Genomic DNA, 24,542 nt, shown 5'->3' on the forward strand with positions numbered 1-24,542 from the left:
ACTGTATACTATGACTTCTCACAATATCTACAGTTGTTGTAAAAACATTTCTAGATTTAGATTTAACTGCAGAAATAGCACAAGTTTGCTCTGCTGCCCCAGAATGGCCAAACTAATGCAGCTTTCATACCGACCAACAAGATTTTTGTAGCCTAGAAATCTAGACTCCCCCTAGTGGCAGCAAATTTATTTGGCAGCCAGGGGGGAGTCTAGGCACTCTCCGTTGACTTTCAAGCTGCAAAAACCAAATTTTGGTCAGGCCAATCACATTGTGTATAGAGTCGGTGGGCGGGGCTTATGGCTGCTGCTGCTGGGGACAGCGGTCTTCTGGAAGACTTGGAGTTCAGCTTTTCTTTGATAAAAGAACAAAGAACGGCACAGAAATCATTCTTAAAAAAGGAAGATGTGTTCGGAGTTTTGCCGACCGGATACGGCAAAAGTTTAATCTATCAACTAGCTCCGCTACCTTCTTTGTTGCTCTGTCTGGTTGTAGCGCTATCCTATTACGTGCAACCGTTTATCCCGCCCCTCGGATCAAGCTCTGTCAATGGTGAGTGCCCAGACCCTACATCTGGATGTGGGTCTGGCTTGTCAGGCTAAGGTTTTTGTAAAAACATCCACAAAACACAACAATGATATGCATATTTCTTTATTTCATAAAGAGAAATGGTGTCTAGACAAAAATCATTTATTTAACACTAGCAATTGAAATGAATGAAAATGGGGTTTGCACAATACCGTATTTACAATGGTTATTAAGTCATTTTTAATTAATTAGGGTCATGTAGCATTTAAAAATGATAAAGGTAAGAACTCTTAGTAGAGAATAAGCAAATAACAGCTATTTCCAATTGACAATATTAACACAAAACAGTCATCTAGAAAAATGAAAGAAAAAAACAACTGAACTACAAGCTTAAGAGCTATTACATTAAAAAGGATGCACCAAAATCTACTAATACAATAATCCATATAATCTGTGTAAAAAGCATGTAGAAAAAACACCTGATGCAGTTTGCTGATACAGTCATTGACCAGTTATGAGAGGTATGAAGGATTTCACAGGTAGATAAGTGTGAGAAAGTCTGCACTGTTGACTCAGGGATGGGGGCCCAGGCCCCTGCATACACTCACTTCACTTGAATGTGAACTATGGCCTCTGCAAGTTCTAAGGCAAATATTGGAGGTGCACTTGTATCCATGTGACCCATCCAAAAGCTGGATTAAAGACAAGGTGTCTCTTTAAACAACACAAAGACCAGTACAATTGAACCGAGTGATTTTTACATGGCAAAATCTGATTAAACATGACATGACATCCATTTGTAAACATTTTCCATTTTTATATTTTACTCAATGATCTCAGCCTGCGCATTCCACCAGGATACCAGATTTCTGTTTTGAATAAAGTTGAGCAATCTGTGAGAAAGGCATGTTTTTGTTCATATTTTTTCATAGAACAACCTTTGGAGTTGAAAAGCCAGTGTTTGTTTCAGAGAAGCAGCAACAAAAATGTTTAACTGAACAAGACAAATACACAACAAAAAGGTACGAGCAATCAGTTACAGCAACAGCAACAGCAACCTGCTCTAATGGCCAAAACCCCAAAAGTATTCTGCTTAATGTGTCTGTGTATGCTTATTATTACTGTTACATCACTTAAAGCCGCACTTATCAATATTTTATATGAACACTGTGTAATGTTCATCTTATTAGCTTCGTTTAGCTCATTATTTTGGTTTCCAATGAGCAATCTCTGTTCTCGTTAATCTCTTTTCCAGCAGCAGGCAGCTTTGTGTGCTAGCTGCTGATGACACAGATACAAAGTTAGAGACTAGCTGGTGAACATAGTGGAACCAAATCAATGCTGTTGCTCTGTGTCTGCTCCATGCGCTAAAATTGTAAGCCATTAAAACGTTTTCAAGTGATAATATATCAATGTTTTGTTTCATTATTGTTCTGCTGCTTTAAGTAATATTAACTAATCATATTTAAGGGACGTTTGGTTTGACTCTCAAACAAAGCAAGTAAAAAAAAAAATCTGCTTCGTCGTGATATAGAGAGCAGGTTCAAATGCTTGGCACCCTGAGACACTAAAGGGTCGGTTCACCCAAATGGCAAAAGCAATATGTTTTCACTTCCCTCTAGTGGTATCTAGCCATGCATATCATTTGGGTTTTATTCACCAAAGTTTTGAGATTGTCTAAAAACAAAATACTGTTCACAGCAATGTGACTATCCGAGTAACAGGACACAACTTCTGCAAATTAATATTGCATTTCTTTTGTGATACACCACAAAGGAAATCCTCCACTGTCTAGAGTGGAGGCAGAAATCTCAACAGACAGATATCCCAAAACCTGGACCAATAAAACCCAAACTGTCCACATGACTAGATCCCACAATATATAAGTGAGAATTTTTTTTCTCTTATATATATTTTTTAACTTGAACTGACCCCTTAAACAACCGGGGAAATGTTGTAGATGCTGACATGAACTCATCTCCCCGTTGCAGCTGAGGATGCCTGTAACTCTACTCTGACCAATCAGAGGCCTCTGTTTACTCTATTACCTCTTTGTCTTCTTTACAGGAATCTAAACGTTTAAGTTGAATTATCGTCATTTGATTGGTATAAAATCCGCTATGCAAAAACAAAAATGTGATCATTGTAGGATTATTAGGATATCTGAGGAGAAACCCAGAGGCCTTTGTCACAATAGTTTTAACACAAACTTCACAAATGTATTTTCTCCAAACATAAAGTCAGAAGTCCAATGCAACAAACAAAAAGTACATAACCAGAAAATGAGTTGCATAACGTTTGCAGAAAAGAAGCTTTTGTAATGCAGATGGTTCCACTGTTTTTCTGGCTTGGACCTGGTAGAATCTCCACATGGGTAAATACTGCTCTGCTGCAGGAAATATGCAGGAAAGAATGAAAAGAGCAACAGGATAAAGGGCCGAAAACACGAAAAACCACACCAGTCGATGAAGAACAACGTGCTGTGTGTGTGTGTGTCGTATGAATATATACTGTATATATGTGTGTGTGTGTGTGCATGAATGGGTCTATGTACCAGTCTTTTAAAAGTTTAAAGACAGGTTTATAAAATACACTTACTCTGTCTCATAGTTTAAACTACATCTAAAATTTACATCAGTTAAAGTCAGGGGGAGAACATTTCACCAAACTTTAAAGCCCCGATACCAGACTTATTTGGCCAAAAATAGATTCGTTAAGAATTAAAATGTAGTCATTTTCAAAACGTTATACAACACTGTGTTAACAAAATGACCCACATATGAGGCTCACTGTCACTGTATTCTAAGATAAAGGAGGATTCACTACAGCACAGGTTTGAACCCTTTGTGATTAGAACGAAGGAAATGGTCTTCATTAAAGTTGCTGGTCCGCTTTTGTTGGAAATACAATATTACAAATGTAATGTGTGACTTTGAATTGTGTTTTTTAAATTTCACTTCAGCTGAACCTCCCTTAAATATGACTATTTTGTCAGACTACCTTTAAAGTATGATGTCATCAAAAGGGGTGGAGCTTTGTAGCAGCAGTTACATTATCAAACCAGGAGAGGGTGTCCAACTCAGGAAATAGCATTTCTTTAACATTATAATTCCCCATATACATATGAAAGCCTTTTTTTCTTTTTAATACAGAAGGGTTTTCTTTTTTATAGCATGTACTGTAGTGAAAATGAGTTTGTCTTAGAGTGCAGATAGTAAGCTGCCTACCGGAGACATTAGCTTCAGCTCTTTATTAGGCTAACAGGGATCGCCATCTTGGATTGGGGCTTTAAAGAATCAACGAATAAAGCTTCACATTTCAATTAAACTCAACCTTTGTGCTAGAGCTCGACCCTGGTTGGACTTATAGCCTGCCTCTAGTGAGCGTTGAGATAATTCAGCTTGTCTTGCCTGTTCATACATACAAAAATATCATTTTAAAATCAGAGGTAAACAGAAGCTAGACAAACTAACTAGGCCTATAGCTGTAGACAGCATGCATGCACATCACAAAGAAGGATGTTCAAACAATTAGGGCAAACGGATTAATATCTTATATGATTGTTACTCAATTATTTGGACAACACAAACACTGCTTTCACGTTAAATGAACTCTGAATTAGCTTATTCAATTCTTAAAGAAATACAAACATAAGGTGTGAACACTCTCAAACAGTAGCTTCTTTTATGTGGAGGCTTCAGATACACTTTATTTATGGAGATATTTGTAATTGTATATTTATATAATCATATCAATAAGATTGTTTCCTCTTGAAGTGCCAATTTAAGTGCTCCAGTCTGAGACGTTTGAGGGGTCTGAAGCAAGGACAAAGACCTTTATTGAAGTGCTAAATGGCTCGGAGCGCTTGGGGCCGGGAACAAAGTGCCTGATTTAAGTTAATATTTTTTTCAGTTTCTCAACAGGTGTTCATTTCTTTCAGGATCAATTTGAAAAACAAATGAAAGTATTTGTCACTTATATGTCGGCTGTGCTTTTTGCTATCTCTGAACAGCAACAGTGAAGAAACCCAAAGCATGTCTGCCAGAGTGGACACAAATATCGTCTTCAAATACTGATACAAAATAACATTTCCTCCAAAAAACACAATGCAGAACTCTTTTTTTTCACATTTAGAGAGGAGAGGAGCTGGCCTGAGCCTCACGTAAAAACGCGTCTTAAAAGTCTAACTTTTTATACATGCATGGGGCTCAATATTTTACACGTGTGTTGACGCATGTGTCTGTATGTACTGTATGTGTGTGTCACATGTGTATCGAGCTGATTTCCTGAGTTTAAGAACACTCACCGTGATGGGGCGCATTCGTTAGGCAGGACAGGAAACAGCAAAGCAAAGATTTTCCCTTAGCAAAAAGGTGCTTGATATAACCCCGTGAAAAAGAAACATCTAAGCCTCTACCTGTACAAAATCACTGTTACAGTCATCATGCTCCGTACTATATACATTTCTGCCAAACAAGCACTTGAAAGTCACCTTTACAACATCCAAATACAATGGTATTGCTGATGAGTGGGAAATAAAAAATAGCCATTTAACCGCCTGCAAAAACCTTTCTTCCTTTCAGTACAGTGCTGAGGAAGGCAAAGGAGGAATGTTTTTCGGTTACAGCCTGCACAAAGTTCTCCTGTACAGAAATACAAATGCCAGACGCTTGAAGACATTTTTTGCATATGAACATTTTACAGTCTAACTGCATCGTAACTTCCTCGTGTACAGAAACTGTATTCTCATTTTTGAATTAGGTTGAACATTCAGAGGATTTCTTTTCCTGAGTTTGAATTGCTGTGACGAAAAGGGCCACTTCCATTTAGCGAGAGGCGAACCACAGACAGACAGAGAGACAGAGAGTGAGACAGAAAGAGGTAGAGAAGATTTGAGACAGAGTGGGAAGAAGAGAAGAGCAAATGTGAGAGGGAAAGGCAGGAACAGAGAGACAGAGAGCTGCTGTTTAGGTCCGATGAGGTTCAACTTGGAGTCGTGATGCGTGACACATGAAGACCAGAGTCTCCAGTGCAGAGAGGTTGCTGTCGGGGTGAGAATAGCACCATCGAAGTGTTTGGTGAGAAGTTCCCACTCTGTCATGGTAAGAGGAGAATACCTGGAGAACAGTATTGCTGCTGTTAAGACAACTTTAGTGTCAACCGCTCAAAAAAAAAAAAAAAAAAAAAAAAACAGCACAAAAAGACATAAATACAAACAAAGCTTGTTTTTCAGTGGCGGAGGCTGAACGTCTCAGACACCCCGAGAGAGGGTTTGTCAGAAGAGTAACATTAAATAATAATAATAAAACAACAAGACTACTGAGTACAGTCCTTCCTCGGCTGCTCGTCAGTCGTACATTTGTCAGTCATTTCCTGGCAGAAGTCCACCGTTACCGTCTGGTTGGATTTCTCCAGCCCTGACTTTGTGTACAAGCTGGTGTCTCGGCCGTCCATTTCTCTGTCTGCCCCGTTCCTGACGGCCGAGTCGGGCTCGCTCTCCGAGGGGCCGGGGGAGCCGTGGAAGCTGGGCTCGGGCGTGGCCGATCCGGAGTGGCCGGTGAGGTCGATGCTGGTGGTGGTGTTAATTGTGGCGGGGCTGGGGGGGGGCCTGGTCTCGTGGCCAGCCGTGATGCTGGCAGTGGAGTTGGCGGGCCGCTGCACGGGGCAGTAGTGGTGGAGAGACTGGACCTGCTCAGGGCTCAGTTGGACGTCCCGGCAGACCTCCTGGGACAGGCAGGAGAAGTTCTCCCACAGCTCACCCATACACGCCTTCAGCTGGTTCCTCTCCGTCAGCAGCTTCTCCTTCTCACACACCTGCACGCACGCACACACACACACACACACACACACACACACACACACACACACACACACACACACACCAAACAAAGACTGTATTTATCCCCCATCACTTTGCATTGGGAAGGGATCTTTTAAAGGCCAGTATAAACGGGGGAATGAATACAGCAGGAAAACTGTTCCAATGTTCATACGGGCACCTGACTTGAAAAAATATCAATTCATACTTTAATGTCTCTTTCGTATACTGTGCTAACATCTCATGATATTATCAAAAAGTCAACTGTATTATCAGTTATCAGGTTGGTAATGATTGTCTTCCTGTTGCATCATAAAAGTCTTTCTCCCTGCATACATTACATTACATTACATGTCATTTAGCTGACGCTTTTATCCAAAGTGACTCAGAATTGCTACATATGTCAGAGGCTGCACACCTCTGGAGCAACTTGGGGTTAAGTGTGTTGCTCAGGGACATATTGGTGGATGTATCACAGTGGGAACTGAACGCAGATCTCCCACACCAAAGGCACGTGTCATAGCCACTGCGCCATCACCACCAATTCAGCTGGAGCCAGTCCGTGAGTGCTTTTTTATTCTTATTTCTGAAGGCTGACACAACAAATCAACACTTTAAGTTTCAAACCCATCACAGTTTCCTGCAGATTGAACCCGAGCTTCACCACACCCCCACGCTGCTCTGTTCACCTAGCATGGCCACCAGAGGGCACTGTGACGGGTGGCGGGGCAGAGAGAACGGAGCATGTGCTTGCTCAGGCGGTGAAGCTAACAGTTATTCCTGGTGAGAGGGTGTTTGATGGTAGACCCTAAATCAGATCTGCTAGAATGGTGGACATAGTTAGGTTTAGGCATTGGGAGTGGGGATTGGTTAGGGTTAGTGTCAGAATACCAGGGAAAACCAATACGAGGCAGAATAAGTCCTGTGGCTTCAACAGGTCTAGCAGATCCGATCTAGCATCTAGCATGCGGTGACAGCTGGGGACTGTGTTGGTGGAAACAGCGGACTCACCAGTTTTCTGATCTCACACTCCAGGTTCATGATGCAGTCGAGCTTCCTCTTGCGGCAGCGCTGCGCTGCGATGCGGTTCTTACTCCGCCGCCTCACGTCATGGATAAACTCCAGCTGCTCCGAGGTCAGTTTGTGCATTTTCACCAACATTTGGAAGTCGTTCCGTGGAAGATTCGTGATTTGATCTACAGGGAAAGGCAGCTTCACCTGGGGCAGGAGGAAAAGAAAACAGACATTATGTATAAAACAAATACATTTTCATTCATATTCTATTGAACATTAATTAAGGTGGACAGAAGTTGCCCAAAATGTACAAAATACTAAGTTCTTTTTTTGTATGGAGACTCAAGTGTGCCACTGGAATAATTATAGACTTTTCAGGTTTAATCCATTAATTTAACTTATTTTAATTTATAAACACAATTGACCAATTAAATTAAGGATGCATTGTGAATTGTGAGATGGAATCTGACACATGAGGACACAAAAACGAAAAAGGCAAATTAGTAAAAGCCTTCGTAAAACCAATTTTGCCATTTTAAAATATAAAGGTGTTTTGAGTTATTTTGGCTGGTTAGACCTGTGCTCAGGTTGAAAGAGTAAATAAGAATGATAGGGATGAATGTTGGAGACAGAGTGAAGAAGAGTCAATCAAACAGCCACACAGACCCGAGGGAGGGGCTTCATATAATATATTATATTACACTTAAATAAGTGACAATGGGTGTGCATTTTTTACTTTGGGTTTATAAAATCACAATTTAAAGAGCAACTTAACACTCCATCTGTCTTTGTACTGCCTTCAGTAGCTGCATCCAGGTTGTGGAGGTTGCATTATAAATATGCACAGAAATTACACATGGTGAGTTTTCAAGAGATACCCACCAATATCTTTAAATCTGCTTTAAAATACACAATATTTCTGCAGAGATACAATTGGATGTGTGGAGAGTTTTTTTTTTTTTAAAACAACTTATGACTACACATCACTAACTTCTTTTGCAGCATAATGTGTCTGGATAGGGGATGGGGCCTTGAACTCTGGGACAGAATTTCTGGATTTTCTGTTTTTCAAAGAATGTTGCCTGTTGTCATCAACACTACAGATAGGGACCACAATCATTTTATCGTATAATAAAGTGACTGAACATATCATTACTAAGTCAAAAGAGTGGATTTAGTATGAAGTCTTAGACTTGCTTTATTAGTTTATTAATTGATCATAATCAAACACTTAATTCTCCATACTTTGGAGCTGCAGTCCCTTTGACATTATTAATATCTTAATTTCAAAACACACAACAACAAAACATCACTGACTTGTTGGATTGGCTCAATAAACATCCCCTGTGTGATTTAATGAGGGAGATTAATGATGGATTATGGCTAAATCTACCAGGTACACAGAGGAGAATCTACAAGGTGAGTCGATGCATCATGCCTACTAACTGTAGGGCAGTTACTACACTTGACCACTAGGTGGCAGAAGAGCGCTGTGTCCCTGCCTCCCAGAGCAGGACTCAGTGAGCCTTCAGCGGTCTCCGCCTCACATTTAACATGTAGCACATTCTCAAGCAGAGGGGAAAAGGTGATCCAAGAAAAGAGTCCCTCTCCATCTGTCCCTTAGTGCCTGGAAAGGAGCCAGTATGACAGATTGAGGGGGGGCAGTGACTTGTCAACCTGATCCAAATCATTGTCAGGTGATTTCTGGGGGCATGAATATCTACACCGCCTTCACAGGCTGCAGAACAAAAGAATCAGTGCAATAAATGCAGCAGTGATTTGGCGGTGAAGAGCAAAACTGAAAGAAAGCTGTGTGGCATTTCTTCACTGATATGACACCATATCAAGGGTGTATGTGTTTATTCTCTTGTTCTCAGTTTGGAGCGCCTCTCTCCCTCAGGTGATGGCAAACCTTACGATAAGCTCATCATAGGCAGATCCACCCCAGCGGTATCTGTGTGCACCAGGGATCTGTAGCTGTAGGCGGCGAGGGAAGCAGTGGAGGCTTAACAAAGAGCCAGAGGAAGACAGCCAGCTCTCCTTCTCCCCTCACTTTCCTTTCCTTTCCTGTGGCTGCCTCTCAGTAGCGCAGGAAGTCAAACAATGGAGGAAGAGAGGAGAAAGAGAAGCCCTCCCACTCTACCTGGCTCAGAGGACTAGAGCACAGCTGCAGCAGAGGTGGCTCAGCTCTGTGCCCCCCCCTCCTCTGGGGGATAAAGCAACATGCCTACTCATGACAGAATCAAAATGACTCCTCAATGAAGAGCACATCTACATGTCAATCTATCCTGGAGAGAGAAAATGGCTTGAGTTTCCTCATTAGAAGTGCAGCCCTCTGCGCCGCCAGGAGCCCTCTTTCTCATCTCAGCGCGACATCTGCATGCAGACACATGAATAAGTAATGAGCCGGCTTGCAAGGCCACACTCGCCTCTCGCTCCTTTTCCAGGGCATGACAACTCCAGCCTCAAAGGGGAGCAGGACAGCTATCAAACATCAGTAAGAGCTGCCAGCTTCATCTAAAGCAGAGAGGGAGATGACTCTGTTTGTGATTAGATCGCTTGTGTACCATCATGCGCTGCGCTTACAGAGGTGGGAGCTTTCCCCCGACAGGGTCTGACGGAATCTTTGGCCAAACCAGGCTAGTAAAACAAGAGGAAGGAGACGCTGCGACCTTGTGATGGTTTCTTTCTCCCTCTCATCTACCAGTCACCAGTACGCAGGGGACGGCTAAATATAGTACGCTTCAACACTGGTCATAAATTCACACCACACTGTTCTGGATTCACATTTCTCTCTCTCTTCATTCCTCATCCGTATCCTCAGTCACTGTCTTTCTCTGGGTCATTAGGCTGCAGATGGGGGGAGGGAAACAGCGCTGTGCTGGACCTCAGCCCTGACACCAAGCACTATTAAAAAATAAAGGATGGATACAAAGGACAGGTAAAAAAAATTCTGTCAAACATGTGAGATGATCATTTTCACCTGCTGAAGGATGTTTTCATTCAATTCCTGTTCTATGGATACAATCGGTCTGATCTTCTGACTGCTGGCGTCTTTTGTAAAATGTTAATATCGTAGGAGGCATGAAAAATAGGCTGTAAAAATACTACCAACTACAAAAAACACACACGCACACAAACAAACAAACAACACACAACAGCAAAGTACAACTGATCTTTTAAAGGAGCAGTGTTTTGGAGGCTGGGCCTGCTGCTTGACACCTCTGCTCCAGGCCAGACCCTGAGTCAGATCCTAATGAAGATAATGTGGAGAGGTTCAGTAGGAACTGTTCTGTCCTGGGGGTTAGAGTAATAATCTGCAACATATCCAGATGCTGCTTTCTTGCTGAATGATATAGTCATGAATAATATCAATCTGTACTATGTTCATAAAAAGCTTTACTTATTACTATGTAAGAAGCATTCAGTGTCATGCAGAGATGCTTGTTACTTTACTGGCAGAAGCAACTGCAGTTTGTTTAGTATATACGCAAGAAGAAATGTGTAGTTATTAGAAAAACATGTCAAACTTCATCAACAGAAAATCCCACCAAAAAACAACACCAAACCTGCAGTACTGGACACACTGTTTGAATGCCAAGTTATTTCTGGGAATTTGAGTGCAAAAACACCACAGCACTAGCCGCAGTGCTGCAAAGACGTAGCCAAAATCAACACAACAAGAATCTTGCAGATTACCACTGTAAGGTGGACGCTAAATGTCTCAGTTCTTCCAGGATGGAAGGCCCTGCAGAGGACTCGTTTCTGAGCCCCAGCTGGCCCTGAGGGCCCACGTACTGTAACTCAGCTGCAGGAGCATCCTGATCACACTATCCTCTTCTCTGCAGACACGACAAATAAGAGCGCAAACATATCTCCTGTTTGGTCTCTATATTTGTCCCACTCCACTCAGCGCTCCAGAGCGATGCAGCGTTCGCTCCAGGGGCGATTTGGGGGGTAATGAAGAGGCACTGTATCTCATTACCTTGATACTACAGTTTTTGGAAATGCATCAAGCTAGATAAATATAGATTTCAAAGTAAAACGCCTGGGTAAACTGCACGCTACTTGCTCAACAAGTTTCCCTCTGCGTACTCTAAGGCTAGGAAATAAGGCTTCCTGTGATCCGTACATTTTTATATTCAACACCCTTGTTATGTACAGATTAAAGAGGGAAATGAACGAGCAAACATCTCCTAATGTTAAATAGCAAAAAATTGCCGGTGCAACACGGATGTCTTCTACTTGATGAATTTATTTCTTAAGGTGCATAACAGTGACTAACGTTTTGATGTATAGTTACATCTTCATCAGAGTCCTTGGAGAGAATGGGCAATGGAGCCCTTAATAAGGATCATCAACAGGTGTGATTGTGCTCAAAAGGGGCGGTGACAATCTAAAGTTACACCCATCTCAACCAAGGTGTTACACTCAGTAATCAGTCGTTAAAGGGCAAATGCCCATAGCCAAGCCAAAGATGAATATATACAAACAAAATATACAAAATACAAATGTAAAAAATGTATACAAATGTAAAAATTTTAAACGTTTTTTTACAAAGATGTTCACAGAGCAATGGGGACTAAAGTATATTTATCTAAATACTATACTATAACACACTTTGACATTAGAGAAAGTAAGTCAAATTAAATTCTTCATTTAAGCCTAGAGGTTCTAAAGAGCCGAGTGTATGTATCCAAAAGGCTTTCCTGCATAGGAGTTTATTGATAATATCACCACCCCTGGGTGGGGCTGTGATTTTCTCAATTCCCCAGAACCTCAGTGATGCAGGGGAGCCATGATTAGCCTGCTTGTAATGCCCCGCCATGGCATAAGTTATGTTCTGGGTCCGAATAGCTGTCTTGTGTTCAGATATCCTTAATTTGAGCTGAACTTTAGTTTGACCTATATACGCCAGTCCACAAGGGCATTTTAGAAGGGACACAACATGTGTACTGTTACAATTAATAAATGAAGAGATAGAATATTTCTTGCCAGTGCGGGGATGTGAAAATTCCTTCGTATTGGTCGAATTCGAGCATTGCGCGCAATTACCACATTTATAAAAACCAAGGGGTGGGTTGGAAAGCCAAGTAGTCTGAGGTGGGTTAGACATGTCTGAGTGGACCAGTCGGTCACGAATATTACCGGCACGCCTAAATATGAACCTGGGCGGATTGGCGCATATGTCTTTCAGTGTCGGGTCACTCTTAAGGACATGCCAGTGCTTGCGAATAACATTTTTCATTCTTCCTGCTTCTGGAGTGTAGCCGGTCGAAAATAATACACTGGGTGTTATTTGTAACTTAGGTTTTTTCTTCAAAAGTAAGGTGCGATCTGAACTTTGAGCCCTGTCCCATGCTTTTGTAATGTCAGATTTATCATAACCTCGTTGTTCAAAACGGTGCGCTAAATGAACTGCTTTGGACATAAAATCAGCTAAGGTACTACAATTTCTTCTGACTCGCAAAAACTGACCCACTTGTATATTACGGACCAGATGAGGCGAGTGGTTGCTATCGGCTCGTAACAGGGTGTTCCTACTAAGGGGTTTACGGTAAATGGTAGATTGTAGAATATCATTAACGTCCTTAAAGATGGTGAGATCTAAAAAATCAATGGACTGGTTATCACATTCCATAGTAAAGGACAAATAATCAGTGGAGGAATTGACATAGATAAAAAATTGATTTAGCTCACTAAGGGTACCCTTCCATATTAAGAGAACATCGTCTATGTATCTACGCCACAGTGATATTTTAGAATGAAAAGGATTATTTATGATATTATGTATATATTTTTCTTCCCATAGACCCATCACCAAACAAGCATAAGAGGGTGCAAAAGCACTTCCCATAGCAGTCCCTTGTAGTTGTAGGTAAAATTTGCCAGAATATTTAAAGAAATTATTCGATAGAATGATCTCAACAAGATTAAGAAGAAATTCTAGTGGAGGCAGAACATCAATGGGACGTTTAGCAAGGTAATGCGACATGGCGAGTAGGCCAATGTGATGGGGTATACATGTATAAAGACTTTGCACATCCAAAGACACAAGGACATCATTACTTTCACAATTTCAGGGGGGTAATGAAGAGGCACTGTATCTCATTACCTTAATACTACAGTTTTTGGAAAAGCATCAAGCTAGATAAATATAGATTTCAAAGTAAAACGCCTGGGTAAACAGCACTCTACTTGCTCAACAAGTTTCCCTCTGCGTACTTTAAGGCTAGGAAATAAGGCTTCCTGTGATCCGTACATTTTTATATTCAACACCCTTGTTAAATACAGATTAAAGAGGGAAATGAACGAGCAAACATCTCCTAATGTTAAACTTATGTTACATATCACATCAGTGTGCTGACAAGACTCGCTTGCTCTCTCTTTTGTTGTCTTTAACAGCTACTCCCATTCAGGTACACTTATCATCAGTGTTGATGCCATATACTTGTATTGCATTACATCATTTGAAAAATACTGTATTACTATTACTATACTACACTGATGGATGTTCTCATATTGCTTTAATAAATTACCCATAGTGCCCAGGGATGAAAGGGGAACCTCACTTAAAAAAGGCACTTGTTGCTAGATTTCATCTGACATCTTATGCATATACAGTACATTTATCACTATCAAATATGACTAAGACAAGTGAATAGCTTCACAGCTAAAATTGTGAATGGCAAATAGGAGTCCGACCACAGCCACGTCATATCTGGAGTAGAGCAAAGGTTCTCTGGCTGTGTGCAAGCCTAACACGACTGATATTAAGCTCTGTGCACTTCCTGTCACACGTTCTTTCTATTTCATGTTTTGCCTGATACAAACAAACAACAACAATGTGCTGATGTATCAGGACTACTTCCTCATTCCTCCCACTCGCTCTGAGATCAATATCTTCACGGCTGTGGCCAGACAATATGCTCGAATGAGCTCGCCGCCTCCACTTGAGCCATGAGCTGGAGCTCTGAGACCCAGAGAGAGACAGACGGAGGGACCACATGGATGATACATCTCTCCTTCAGCGCTGTGCTATCCAGGTGGGACTGTGGACGCCTGCTAGGCCTGTCCTTGACTAAAGAAATGTACCATGTATAAGTTACCAAAATAAAGCAAAGCTGTAGTGACAAAATGTCTGAGTGCAATGAATTAAACTAGAAAACATAATTCCCTTTAAGTTCAACTTTATTTTTTATTTTTTGGGTTTAGTTTTATTTTTTGGGAATTCTCAAACCCTGCGAGAAACAACAACAAACTTCGAGCTAGCAAGTTGCACGCTGAAAATGTCAATTAATATAATAATAATTATAATAATAAATAGGGTGTTTTCTATTGCAGGGTGCAAATGTTCCACCAAAACAAGTTCCTTCCTGAGACTATTTAGCAGAACCACCGTTGCTGCGTCCAGAGCTTAGCACCGCCCAAGACCATTGTGATTGGTTTAAAGAAATGTAAACAACCCAGAGCATTTCTTTCTCCTATCCCAGAATGTATCTGTGGTGTAGCCAGACCTTACTCCACAGCGCTGTGGAAATAGAGCTGGACATGCGAGACTGCTCTTTAGGAAACTCTGCTTCCTGCTGTGTGAAGCTGCTGGTAGTTCTCAGATGGGGCTCATATGAACACAACAGACCATAACCACAGAGCACGAGCTGCCCAGAGACCTCGAGTGACTCTGGCTACCTCGGTCGGACTGCCCCGCACTTTAACTACTTCCTTCCTCATCGGGATTTGCTGTGTCCAGTCCACAGTCCAGGGCTGCAGCTATTTTTACCAAAGCTGCTTTCCCCCCTGCCATTTGCTCTGCAAACACAGTGAGGCCAGCCTTCTCCATGTTTGTTTGTATGGCCCGAATTACAGAGAAAGAGAAAGAGAAAGAGAGCGAGAGAGAGAGAGAGAGAGAGAGAGAGAGAGAGAGAGAGAGAGAGAGAGAGAGAGAGAGAAAACAAGTGGCCCAGGAAGCATGAGGTAGCACTTCTTCACCACGTAAAGGTGAACACACCAGCCAGACGGCCAACCGTTAACAAAAAAGCCAGTATAAATGATCAGTCTCCCGTGTTGGTCCAAAAAGTGCCTCAGAACACACCAAAGAGACGAGACCTAATACGTCTCCATAACAGCAGGCGGCGCTAATCTGTATTGTTGCCCAAAAAATTAAAACCGGCAGCTGATTGGACGAACGCGTCACACGGGTTTGTTTTCTCCGGAAATTCAAAGCCAGACTGAAACATGTTTCTGAAAACATTTTAAGCGAGAAATAGGCCGTGCAGTTACTGAATCTGTCTTCATTTCAGATCAACAAAGGTCAGTTTAAAAGATTTTCATCAGATTTTGAGAGACTCAAGTCACGCTCATTCCGCTCCCCATTTCCGGGTGAGTCCCGACTGCCCTGCCACCGACTGATCAGGTCAGGTCGGTGAAAATGAACGCCGACAGCCCTTCAGACTGACGACGGCACGGGACACACCGAACAGACTCGAGTCAATGACCTCGCCAGACTGTTCAACGGCCGATTTTTGGCCCTGTGTGTCCCGGCCTTAAGACTGAGCTGCTTTTTGGAATTATCTCTCTGTGACCTCCACTTTAATACTAGAGCAAAATACTGTAGAGCAGGCAGATCTGGGAAACATTCATTCATGAAGGATCTTATCAACAGCCTGTGATGGTGAGTGGAAAGCTGGCAGAAGAGCTTGTGTAAGTCAATAGAGATTTGACAGAGGATATTGTGTGGAGTAATGGAGCACCAACAATGGCTGACACATACAAAAACACAGTCATACCCACACAAAGAACTGACAAAGGAAACCAAATGTCTCCTAGTCATCTTTGCTCTCCCAGTTGATAGCTGAATGCTGTAAATCAACCTTACATCATTTACAGTGGCACATTCAGCAGGCCCTTCAAAGGCCCATAAATGTAATGGCGATGGGTGTTATGTGCCATGCTAGGAAGGTAATAATTACACATTACTGCTGAGCCTCTTTATCTTGCAGCTCTGTTTCAGCAGTGGAACTGAATTCTTTCCACGGAAAAGCTAAATCCTGTCATGTAACTCCAACCACCGACTTGCTCTTTGAATCTGATCACCATGGCAACGCACCACTTTCTCTCTCTCTCTTTCTCTCTCTCTCTCTCTGCTCCCTCTGCACTTAGATAAGCCCTCTCCACCAAACTCATCAAAAATAATTCTGCCTGCACCTCAAGCAAACATCACTGAATGTAATATCACACGAGTCAAGATGGACTGGTGGTAACATGGAGCCTCCTGTAGTCAAAAGGTTGTGTGTTCAAGCTCTGCAACTGCCAACATGTGATGTCACAGTCTAGAGAAAGACATATGACAATGCTAGTGTCATGTGAAGACCTCATAATTGATTGTAGTGGGTGATGTATAATTTATTGTAAAAGCATTTCAAATCCCAACCAGGGAAACAGAAAAGAGCTCAAGCTCCTAACAGCATTTGAGAGACATTTTGGAGATACAGGCCTGAGATGCAGATGGAAATTTGAATCATTAATGTGAGTAAACAGCAGCGCAACGAGGAAGCAAATCTGTTCTCTGTAAATTCATTTTAATGCCTATTTCTTTCCCTCAGGTAGGAAATCTGCTCATTTTGATGTTATTACACCTGCGCCATACTTCAAGTGTGAATTAGAGGGTCCCTCGCTGATCTTTTCCTGGTAAACAACAACAGTGGTCCAGTCTGCAGCTTGGAGGACGTCTGCCCATGTGGATTAGGGGAGGATGATTAGAGGATTGGCTATTCATCCTTGTCAGCACTGTTGAGCTGCGCTACAGTCCCGCCATGAGACTGGTCTGAACCTCTCGCCCACACACATTAAACTCACAGCAACCGCCGGCCATTAAACCTTTATGGCCATAGAACATCACTGCTGTAATGTATTGGTTGTAATCCCTTTTGCGACGCACTGCACACCTTCACTGTGGCTGGGTATCACAGCTAATTATTGATAGTTCAGGAAGGTCAAAAGTCAGGCTAGGCTTCACTGAGAATTAGCATTATTGAATTTATAATTCATTAGTGAAATATGCATATTTATAGGGGTGGATTATAGATGTCAGTGTTTCTGCTGGGCTAAAATGAGCTAGTTAGGGTAGCTGGCATTGACAGGAAGACAGACAGAGCCAGAGGGAATCACTTCAGAGGCCAGTCCTACCCTGGGAGAATCCTGAGCCTTCAATCGCCTGCAGTGCCTTTCACACATATACGCTACTCTCAGCTAAGACGATGAACCACTCACAGTCGTAAAAAACAGCACCACAGCCTTCTGCATCGTCGTGGTGAATTTGGGCTCACATATTCAGACTCATTACACAGATCTCCAGCAGTGCATGAAGCAGATTAATAATATCAAAGCACATCTGTGCCCTTTGGTGATGCTGTAAATCTTGTTCTGAACACTCCTCCTTCAATTACATGATGATTTAATGACTGCTAATGCAGACCTGGAGAGCAGGGCACTGCGATATAATTAGCCATGGTGGAATTGAGTGTAATGGCTACATTGTGTGGTACATGTGGAAGACAATGTTTTACACTCACCTCTGGCCCTCTCTCCTGCACATGGCAGGACTCACTGTCTCCCTCTGAGAAGGAGCCCGACTCGTCGCTGGAGTTGGTGACATAGGACTGCTCACATTTGATCTTGGGCCGCACCTGGTTAAAAAGGGCCTCCCCACCGACACTTTGCTCCTGCTGGTCCACACTGAGGCAGCGCGCCACATTGGAGCATGGAGAGGAAGAGAACTCAAACTGGGGCAGGCTGCAGGGGGAGCCTCCGCTGCCGTCCTCCGCATAGGAGTACGAAGAGCAGGAGCTGGAAGTCCTGGTGCGCGTCTCACAAGGCGGCGAGCGTGGGCACACTTTGATTGGCACTGGGCAGCTGGTGTTGGGTCGTGGGCGGCACAGAAGTGGGGGCTCAGTGGAGGTGGTGCTGGGAGAATAGGTCTGAGAGGTGGGGAGGGACTGGCTGGCTCCTGCCCACAGGCCCTTTGGCATGTGATCAGAGAGCTCCATCTCCAAAGAGTTCCCACCAGGGTAGGAATGTGCTGGAGTTCCCAGACGGTTGCAGGCCCCTGAGGAAAATATGACACTACGGCGATCTAGCTCAACTTCCTGTTTGCAGACCCCATCGCAGGAAGCGGATTTTAGGGACAACCCTGCAGGGAAACCATCCACCTCCTTTGGGGATGTAACAGATAGACCCAGCTCCCCAGTTAAAGGCCAGAAGTCATTTTTATGATCTCCCTGAGAGTTGCCTTTGTCCTGTGGGCACACAAGTCTGTTGGGGAATAGCTGCTGTGATGTGTTGGGCAGAATGGGGAGGTCAACCCCTTTCTTGAAGAAGGCTCGGAGGCAGGAAGGGGACTTGGTTCTCTTGATTCTCTCCATAGATATGGGGCTATCCATCTCCATGGCTGTCACACTGTCCTTATCCCTGACGATCTGCTCATCCCCTGACAGGCACAATGAGATGGCCTCTTCCTCTGCCTGAGGTTCAACTTTGATCTGTGCCAAAGGCAGCCTGCCCTGACCCGGCACTGCCCCGCTAACGCTGTTCTGCTTTAATGTGCTTGGAAAACCTGAGGTACTGGTGTGTGAGGAGATGTCATTGTGCTTGTTGCAAGCCCACTGGTATTTCCTGTACTTGGGGCATCGTGGCAGGTCTGATGCTCCGTGCCGATCAAAGTCCAGCCGGCCATCTGTGAAATTACTGGGAATAGCTATTGCTAGCCGATCATCGTCAGGGTGTCCAAAGGAGGTGAGGGTGTCAGCACAGCGCCGTGCCTTTGGGGAGGTGGGCCTTTCCACCTCTGACTGCATGCTCTCATCCTCTGAGTTGTTCACCTCCGCTGCCACCTTGCGGCAGAGCAGCAAGCCATCCTCCTCGCTGCGCAGCTGAGCTTCCAGGAAGCGAAAGCATGAGTCCTCGAGGTTGTGCATGCGCAGGAATTCGGCACAGCGGATGACCTCCTGGATGTTTTCTCTGCTGAGTAACAGCTTAGCAGTGTAGGCAAACTGCAACAATGGAGCGAATCCCCTGGCAGTGACCTGCAAAAAACAGGGAAATTGCAAGAATTACCATCAGCACAGCCATTGTTCAGAGCACTTGGAGTGTGGTGAGACAACCCGACAGCTCCAACGACCATAAACAAACACTGTAAAGTACCGGTTAATCTTTTTATCAGGTCAGACTCAGCAATGAACATTGAGATCTGGTGCTCTGGGGATGTTAGTAGGTTGTGTGTCCAGCCTCATGTTCATAATAACAACCTGTGGGACATTCCAGCAGTTGACCACTGTCTGCCCTGTGGTCAGATCATTGGTTTTGCCTACACCCACTCATGTCACTGCTTTACATTTGCAAAACTCTTACTTACTTAAGGTATGATGCCTAAGCAGTAAGCACTAGTGCTGCTTTTTATTCCTTCAGTGACATGAATTCACTGTATGTCCAAAATGCTGCATTGCAGGAGGGCCAGGTGATGGTAACTGCTAAATAATAATCAGCAAAGATCTTTGTGACAATGAATTATACCTAGGTACTCCGTACTGAGGTTTGGTATCAGTTCCAAAAACTTTCAAACTGATACCAAGCTCATACTTTTCTGAACACCTTTTTCATTTCACAAAGGAAGCCAAAGTTCTTATGCGTTAAATATAGTTTTTCAAAGCGTATTTAAATCAGGAATTATTTTATCAAAAAAGAAGTAAACATGATTATGAATCAGACCACACTGATGCCAGCTTTTGCACTTGACAGTAAATTGCTAGTGCAATGAACTAAATATTTCGGTTTGATACCCTGCCCCTATTATAACTGGGACCTTCAGTTAAAAGAGTTTTACTTTCACAACACTGATTAGATGTGTCCAGCAGTGTACTGTAACCTAAGTGCCCTGTCAGCCCCACAGCCTCACTTTCTGTGTCAGTGCCCTGTGTCCTCAGGTCAAGTGCCTGTAAAGCCTAATGGTTTGTAAGACTATGGCTTATGCCTGTTATGGCCATGTGGCGCGGGATGATAGAGGGAAGCCTTCCATTTAGACTTAATACCAGATAATTAGGTAAACCCCTTAGCCTGCAGAAGTCCAGGCGGCCCTCTGCTGTTGTTGTCACAGAGCACACAGACGAGAGAAAGGAGCCAGAGGAGCCGGCTTTAATACGAGGCTTGTCTGCTGTTAGGAGATCAGCGTGAGTTTCACACTAGGTTGCATTCATCACTTTACTCAGGCTCTAGCAGCTTTATCCTGGTTCATTCTCTGACATTACTGTTAGTTGCTCGGGGAATGCAATCGAACAACGCACAGAGAAAAGGTGCGCTCACAAACACAATTGCAATGCGTTCACGTTGAATCTGAGACAGACGTATTGTTTGCTCTACAAAGCACCTTTTCAGAGACTGAGTGAGGTACAGTTTTTCTTACAAGACTTAACAGAGGCTCACAGATGTAAGGGAGGAGCGGCACAATGTGGTTTTAATGAGCCCACTGTTTACTGATTGTTTTGCTGCCTCTGTTGGGGGAAACAAGAAGATGAATTACCCTAGGTGAAACAGTATATACGCAGTGTGGGCACTGCAGCAGCTTCCAGTGTTCCAGCGGTCTCTGCCAGACACCCCAGTAGTAAAACAGGATTTTCCCTCTTTAGTATCAAGCTTCAAAAACCACAGATATTTGCTCTGTGGATTTTTCCGCCTGGAAAAACAACTAAGCAGTGTGCACGAGGAAACACAAATATGTCAGTAAGAAATAGCTTGAGGTCATTGGTGTGAGGCTAAGGCCTTTTTAAATCATCTGGCTTTGTGGATCTTTAGGAAGATGAATAAACATGTGCAATGTCTTGCTGGTTTTTTTAAAGGTTTGAAACTAGTAGAGCCAATATGTTACTGACTTTTTTCATGTTCACTTCTAAACATTGTGTTAAATTAGAGATAATACATGCTAGAGGCTCAGAACTCGCCAATTTGAATGGAACATGACCCCAAAATACAGACGGGGATTATGTGATTATAGAAGAGATATAATAATTAGAGCTTTTAATTGTAAAATAATCAACATAACTTTCAGCTAAACTCAATGATCTGCAAGGTAACAACTGTACTGAACTAAATCTGTGGTGGGATGGTACTGTCTACCACTGAATCCAGCACACGCCGCCGACGGTCATGATGCACTTGTTTAAAATGATCTTTAGCAGCACACACATTGTCTGAGCTTGTGCAGTGTCAGTGCTAGCATTTTAAAAACACTGAGCTCATGAGTCCACAGAGTTACAAATGTAGTTTTGGGGTAATCTAAAAGCTCTTTTAACTGAGTTTGATTGTGATGTATACAGAAAGTTTGTTCAAGTCTCCGGAACTCTACTGGAGGGATGAAGAGTATTCTTTTAAAATATATTCTCTCATTTGGTGGTATGATGATGATGATGATGATGGATAGCTCCAACATCTCCCATTGGTGTTTATCTGTTCAATCTGGTGACTGTGAGCATATGATTAAAATATATCATATCACGATGTATGTATGTCATCTTGTTTTCATGTCACAGAGCATGATGGCAACTTCTGTGTGTAACTTCCATCATTCATTTATTGTGTTGTCCCTCCATTTCACATTGTTCTCTGCCATGAGCCACTGTTGCTTATGAGGAGCCACTACTGTCTGTGAGTCCTTCTTAAAAAAATGCCATAAATAAATGTTTTCAAACTGTAATAAACTGCAATTGCAGTACTGTGAAATGAAGATTTTCTTGACAGCGAAAGCTGTCAAATCTTTCAATATTTCTTTCAACTGGCCCGTGACAGCTTGACATATTTCCCAGATGGGTTTATAAGCCATTACATGTGGCCTTGTCTACAATGTAGCGGTGACCACATTTAATCCACCATGCTATAAAAAGAAATGTAAATTTATACTTGAATAAGTAGATGTGTTTTGTGATTTTTTTGTTGCTGTTAAACAGTCAAATGGTTGGGATGTGAAACATCAAACCAGCACCAGTCTAAACAGATGTGTGATTTTCATCTGGATTTCTTTGTTGGGACTGCTCTAAACATTAAATAAGATATCTCTGTATTTTGGGATTTGCAGAGTGATCTTTAGCTGGGACAGGAAGGATGGTGCAGCCTCCCAGCATGCATGTGTGTGTGGATCTGTTGTATGTGTATAAATCACGCTTAACAGATGGTGCACATCATGTGCTGCTGACTCCATATCTATAGGGGAGGGGGGGGGGGGAAGGATGTGTGTGTGGATCTGTTGTGTGTATGGTGAGTCTGAGTGTGAGGGATTAGGGGGAAGGTAGTAGCTTTGAGTGGACTATCAGCTCTACTGATGAGAACAGGTCATCCTCCACACACACACACACACACACACACTTGTACTTGCTAAAATAATAAACCCAATCAATCATACTCTTTCTTTCATTGTATTTTTTATTTCTGCATTAAAGGGCTTCCACAGAGATGTACTATTACGCGTCTGTAAAACTTGGGTTAGAAACTGAATGGTCAAAATCTGTGAAGCAAAGACTGATATCCTCACTTTTAGTCACTATATGGATACATCTGCCAAAACCCTAGATTTTTTTTTTTTTTTTTTAATATAGAGCAACCAATACAATCTTTTCATAGGACCGTCTGCCTGGTAAATGCCCCGGTCTTTCAAAGTCCTAGCCCCCAGTTTGTTTGTCCAAGCGAGTTATTTCCTTAGAATTGACAAAGCTCCTTCAGAGCCACAGAAGACATTATCCAACGGTTTTCACTTGCTGAGTGGTGCTCCTCATAATGAATAAACTAATCTTCATGTGTAAAAAAAGGTGTAGTGTCCCTTTTAAGAGGCACTTCCCTGTGAGTATATGAAGCGAATAATGCCTGTGCATCACCATAACTTTGTATCTACTTTACTGTGGGCACTCCTCTTTGAAAGGTGTGAGATTGCTGGAAAGTAGCAAAAGGAAGTGGAGTCTCCTGGCGAGTTCTGAGGTCTGTATGAGTCTGAGCTGTCACACGCCAACCTAGAAACACTCGACAAACACACGGCACACACAGTCCAGTAGTGAGTTTGCACAACTAACACAAGGTGAAAATTTGCTTCACGGTGAGCGAAAACGTATTAGCATGCCTCACTGCTGTAGGAGCCATAAAAAACAAAGAGTTTCAACAAAGAACATGGACTGAAAGAAATCTGTGCTAACCCGAACAGGTCCGGTGGAATGTTCCTCAGCATTTGTTGTCATTTTAGTCAATGTGACTTCTGTATTTAAAGTAGTTTGTAGATGAAATGCATTTTATATTGTATGACTTGTGTATTGAGGATTGACATATACATTAAGATCTATTCTATTCAAATATACAGCACACACAAACATTTCAAAACAGCCTTCTAACCTTGTAGCAGCCTGAGTAAGAGTACACTTAAATAACTGCAAGTGGCCTCTCTTCACTCGTGCACACAGGCACACACACTAAGTGAGTCGATGTTGATGGGGCCACGGCGACTGTAATGGTGAGGCAGTGGTAGCTTAAATGAAGCTGGCCGGCTGCATCCAGGGCTGCTGATAAACAGCAAAGCTGCTGAAGGAAAAGTGCTGAGCGTACGAGGGATCTATTTTCAGCTAGTATCAGCAGCTGCTGCCTGCGGGAGCGCATCTTTATGTGCACCCTGCACCATATGTGATTACTCCACTGTTACAACCAGCACAGCAGCCTAATGAAGGAAAGCGTAAAGAGAGCGACACAGGATGGAGGGGCGGAGGACAGGGGAATATAAGAGAGGAAGGGAGACAGTCAGTGCATAGGAAACTGGGGAGGAAGATTGGGAAGATACACAGAGTGTTTCCTGGTCAGAAGCTGACTGCCATGACGTTTGATGCATTTCAGCTGTTAGCAGCACTTAGTATATGAGTTAAGACAAAGAGACAAATGTATCAACGTGCCTGACTGGGGCCATTTTAGGCTAGGAGTGGACAGGCGATACCATTACAGGGCAGGAAATTATAGGCAATGGCCAATCACAGACCCAGACAGTTCGCATGACATTTTTAGGAAGCCTGCCAAAAATCTTTTCAGAAACAGGCAGAGCAATACTACACCGCACTCCCCTCTCCTCCCTAAATCTATCTCCCTCTTTCCCCACCCAGTGCTCCTGCTTATGTC

The 24,542-nt window shown here is 42.9% G+C and overlaps 1 protein-coding gene across 1 annotated transcript in view; it reads right to left on the reverse strand.

The window, feature by feature from the left end:
- Positions 1-5,795: 5,795 nt before the first annotated feature.
- Positions 5,796-24,542, reverse strand: part of bach2b (BACH transcriptional regulator 2b) — a 94,109-nt gene continuing 75,362 nt past the window's right edge. Inside the window, exons 3-5 of the mRNA XM_028605783.1 lie at positions 17,930-19,438; positions 7,356-7,562; positions 5,796-6,340 (exon numbers count right to left, since the gene is read on the reverse strand). Coding sequence (XP_028461584.1) covers positions 5,843-6,340; positions 7,356-7,562; positions 17,930-19,438 — 2,214 coding nt within the window. The 3' untranslated portion in view covers positions 5,796-5,842. The remainder of the gene's footprint in view (positions 6,341-7,355; positions 7,563-17,929; positions 19,439-24,542) is intronic.

This window comes from Perca flavescens, chromosome 18 (assembly GCF_004354835.1).
Source record: "Perca flavescens isolate YP-PL-M2 chromosome 18, PFLA_1.0, whole genome shotgun sequence".
NCBI classification, from domain to species: domain Eukaryota; kingdom Metazoa; phylum Chordata; class Actinopteri; order Perciformes; family Percidae; genus Perca; species Perca flavescens.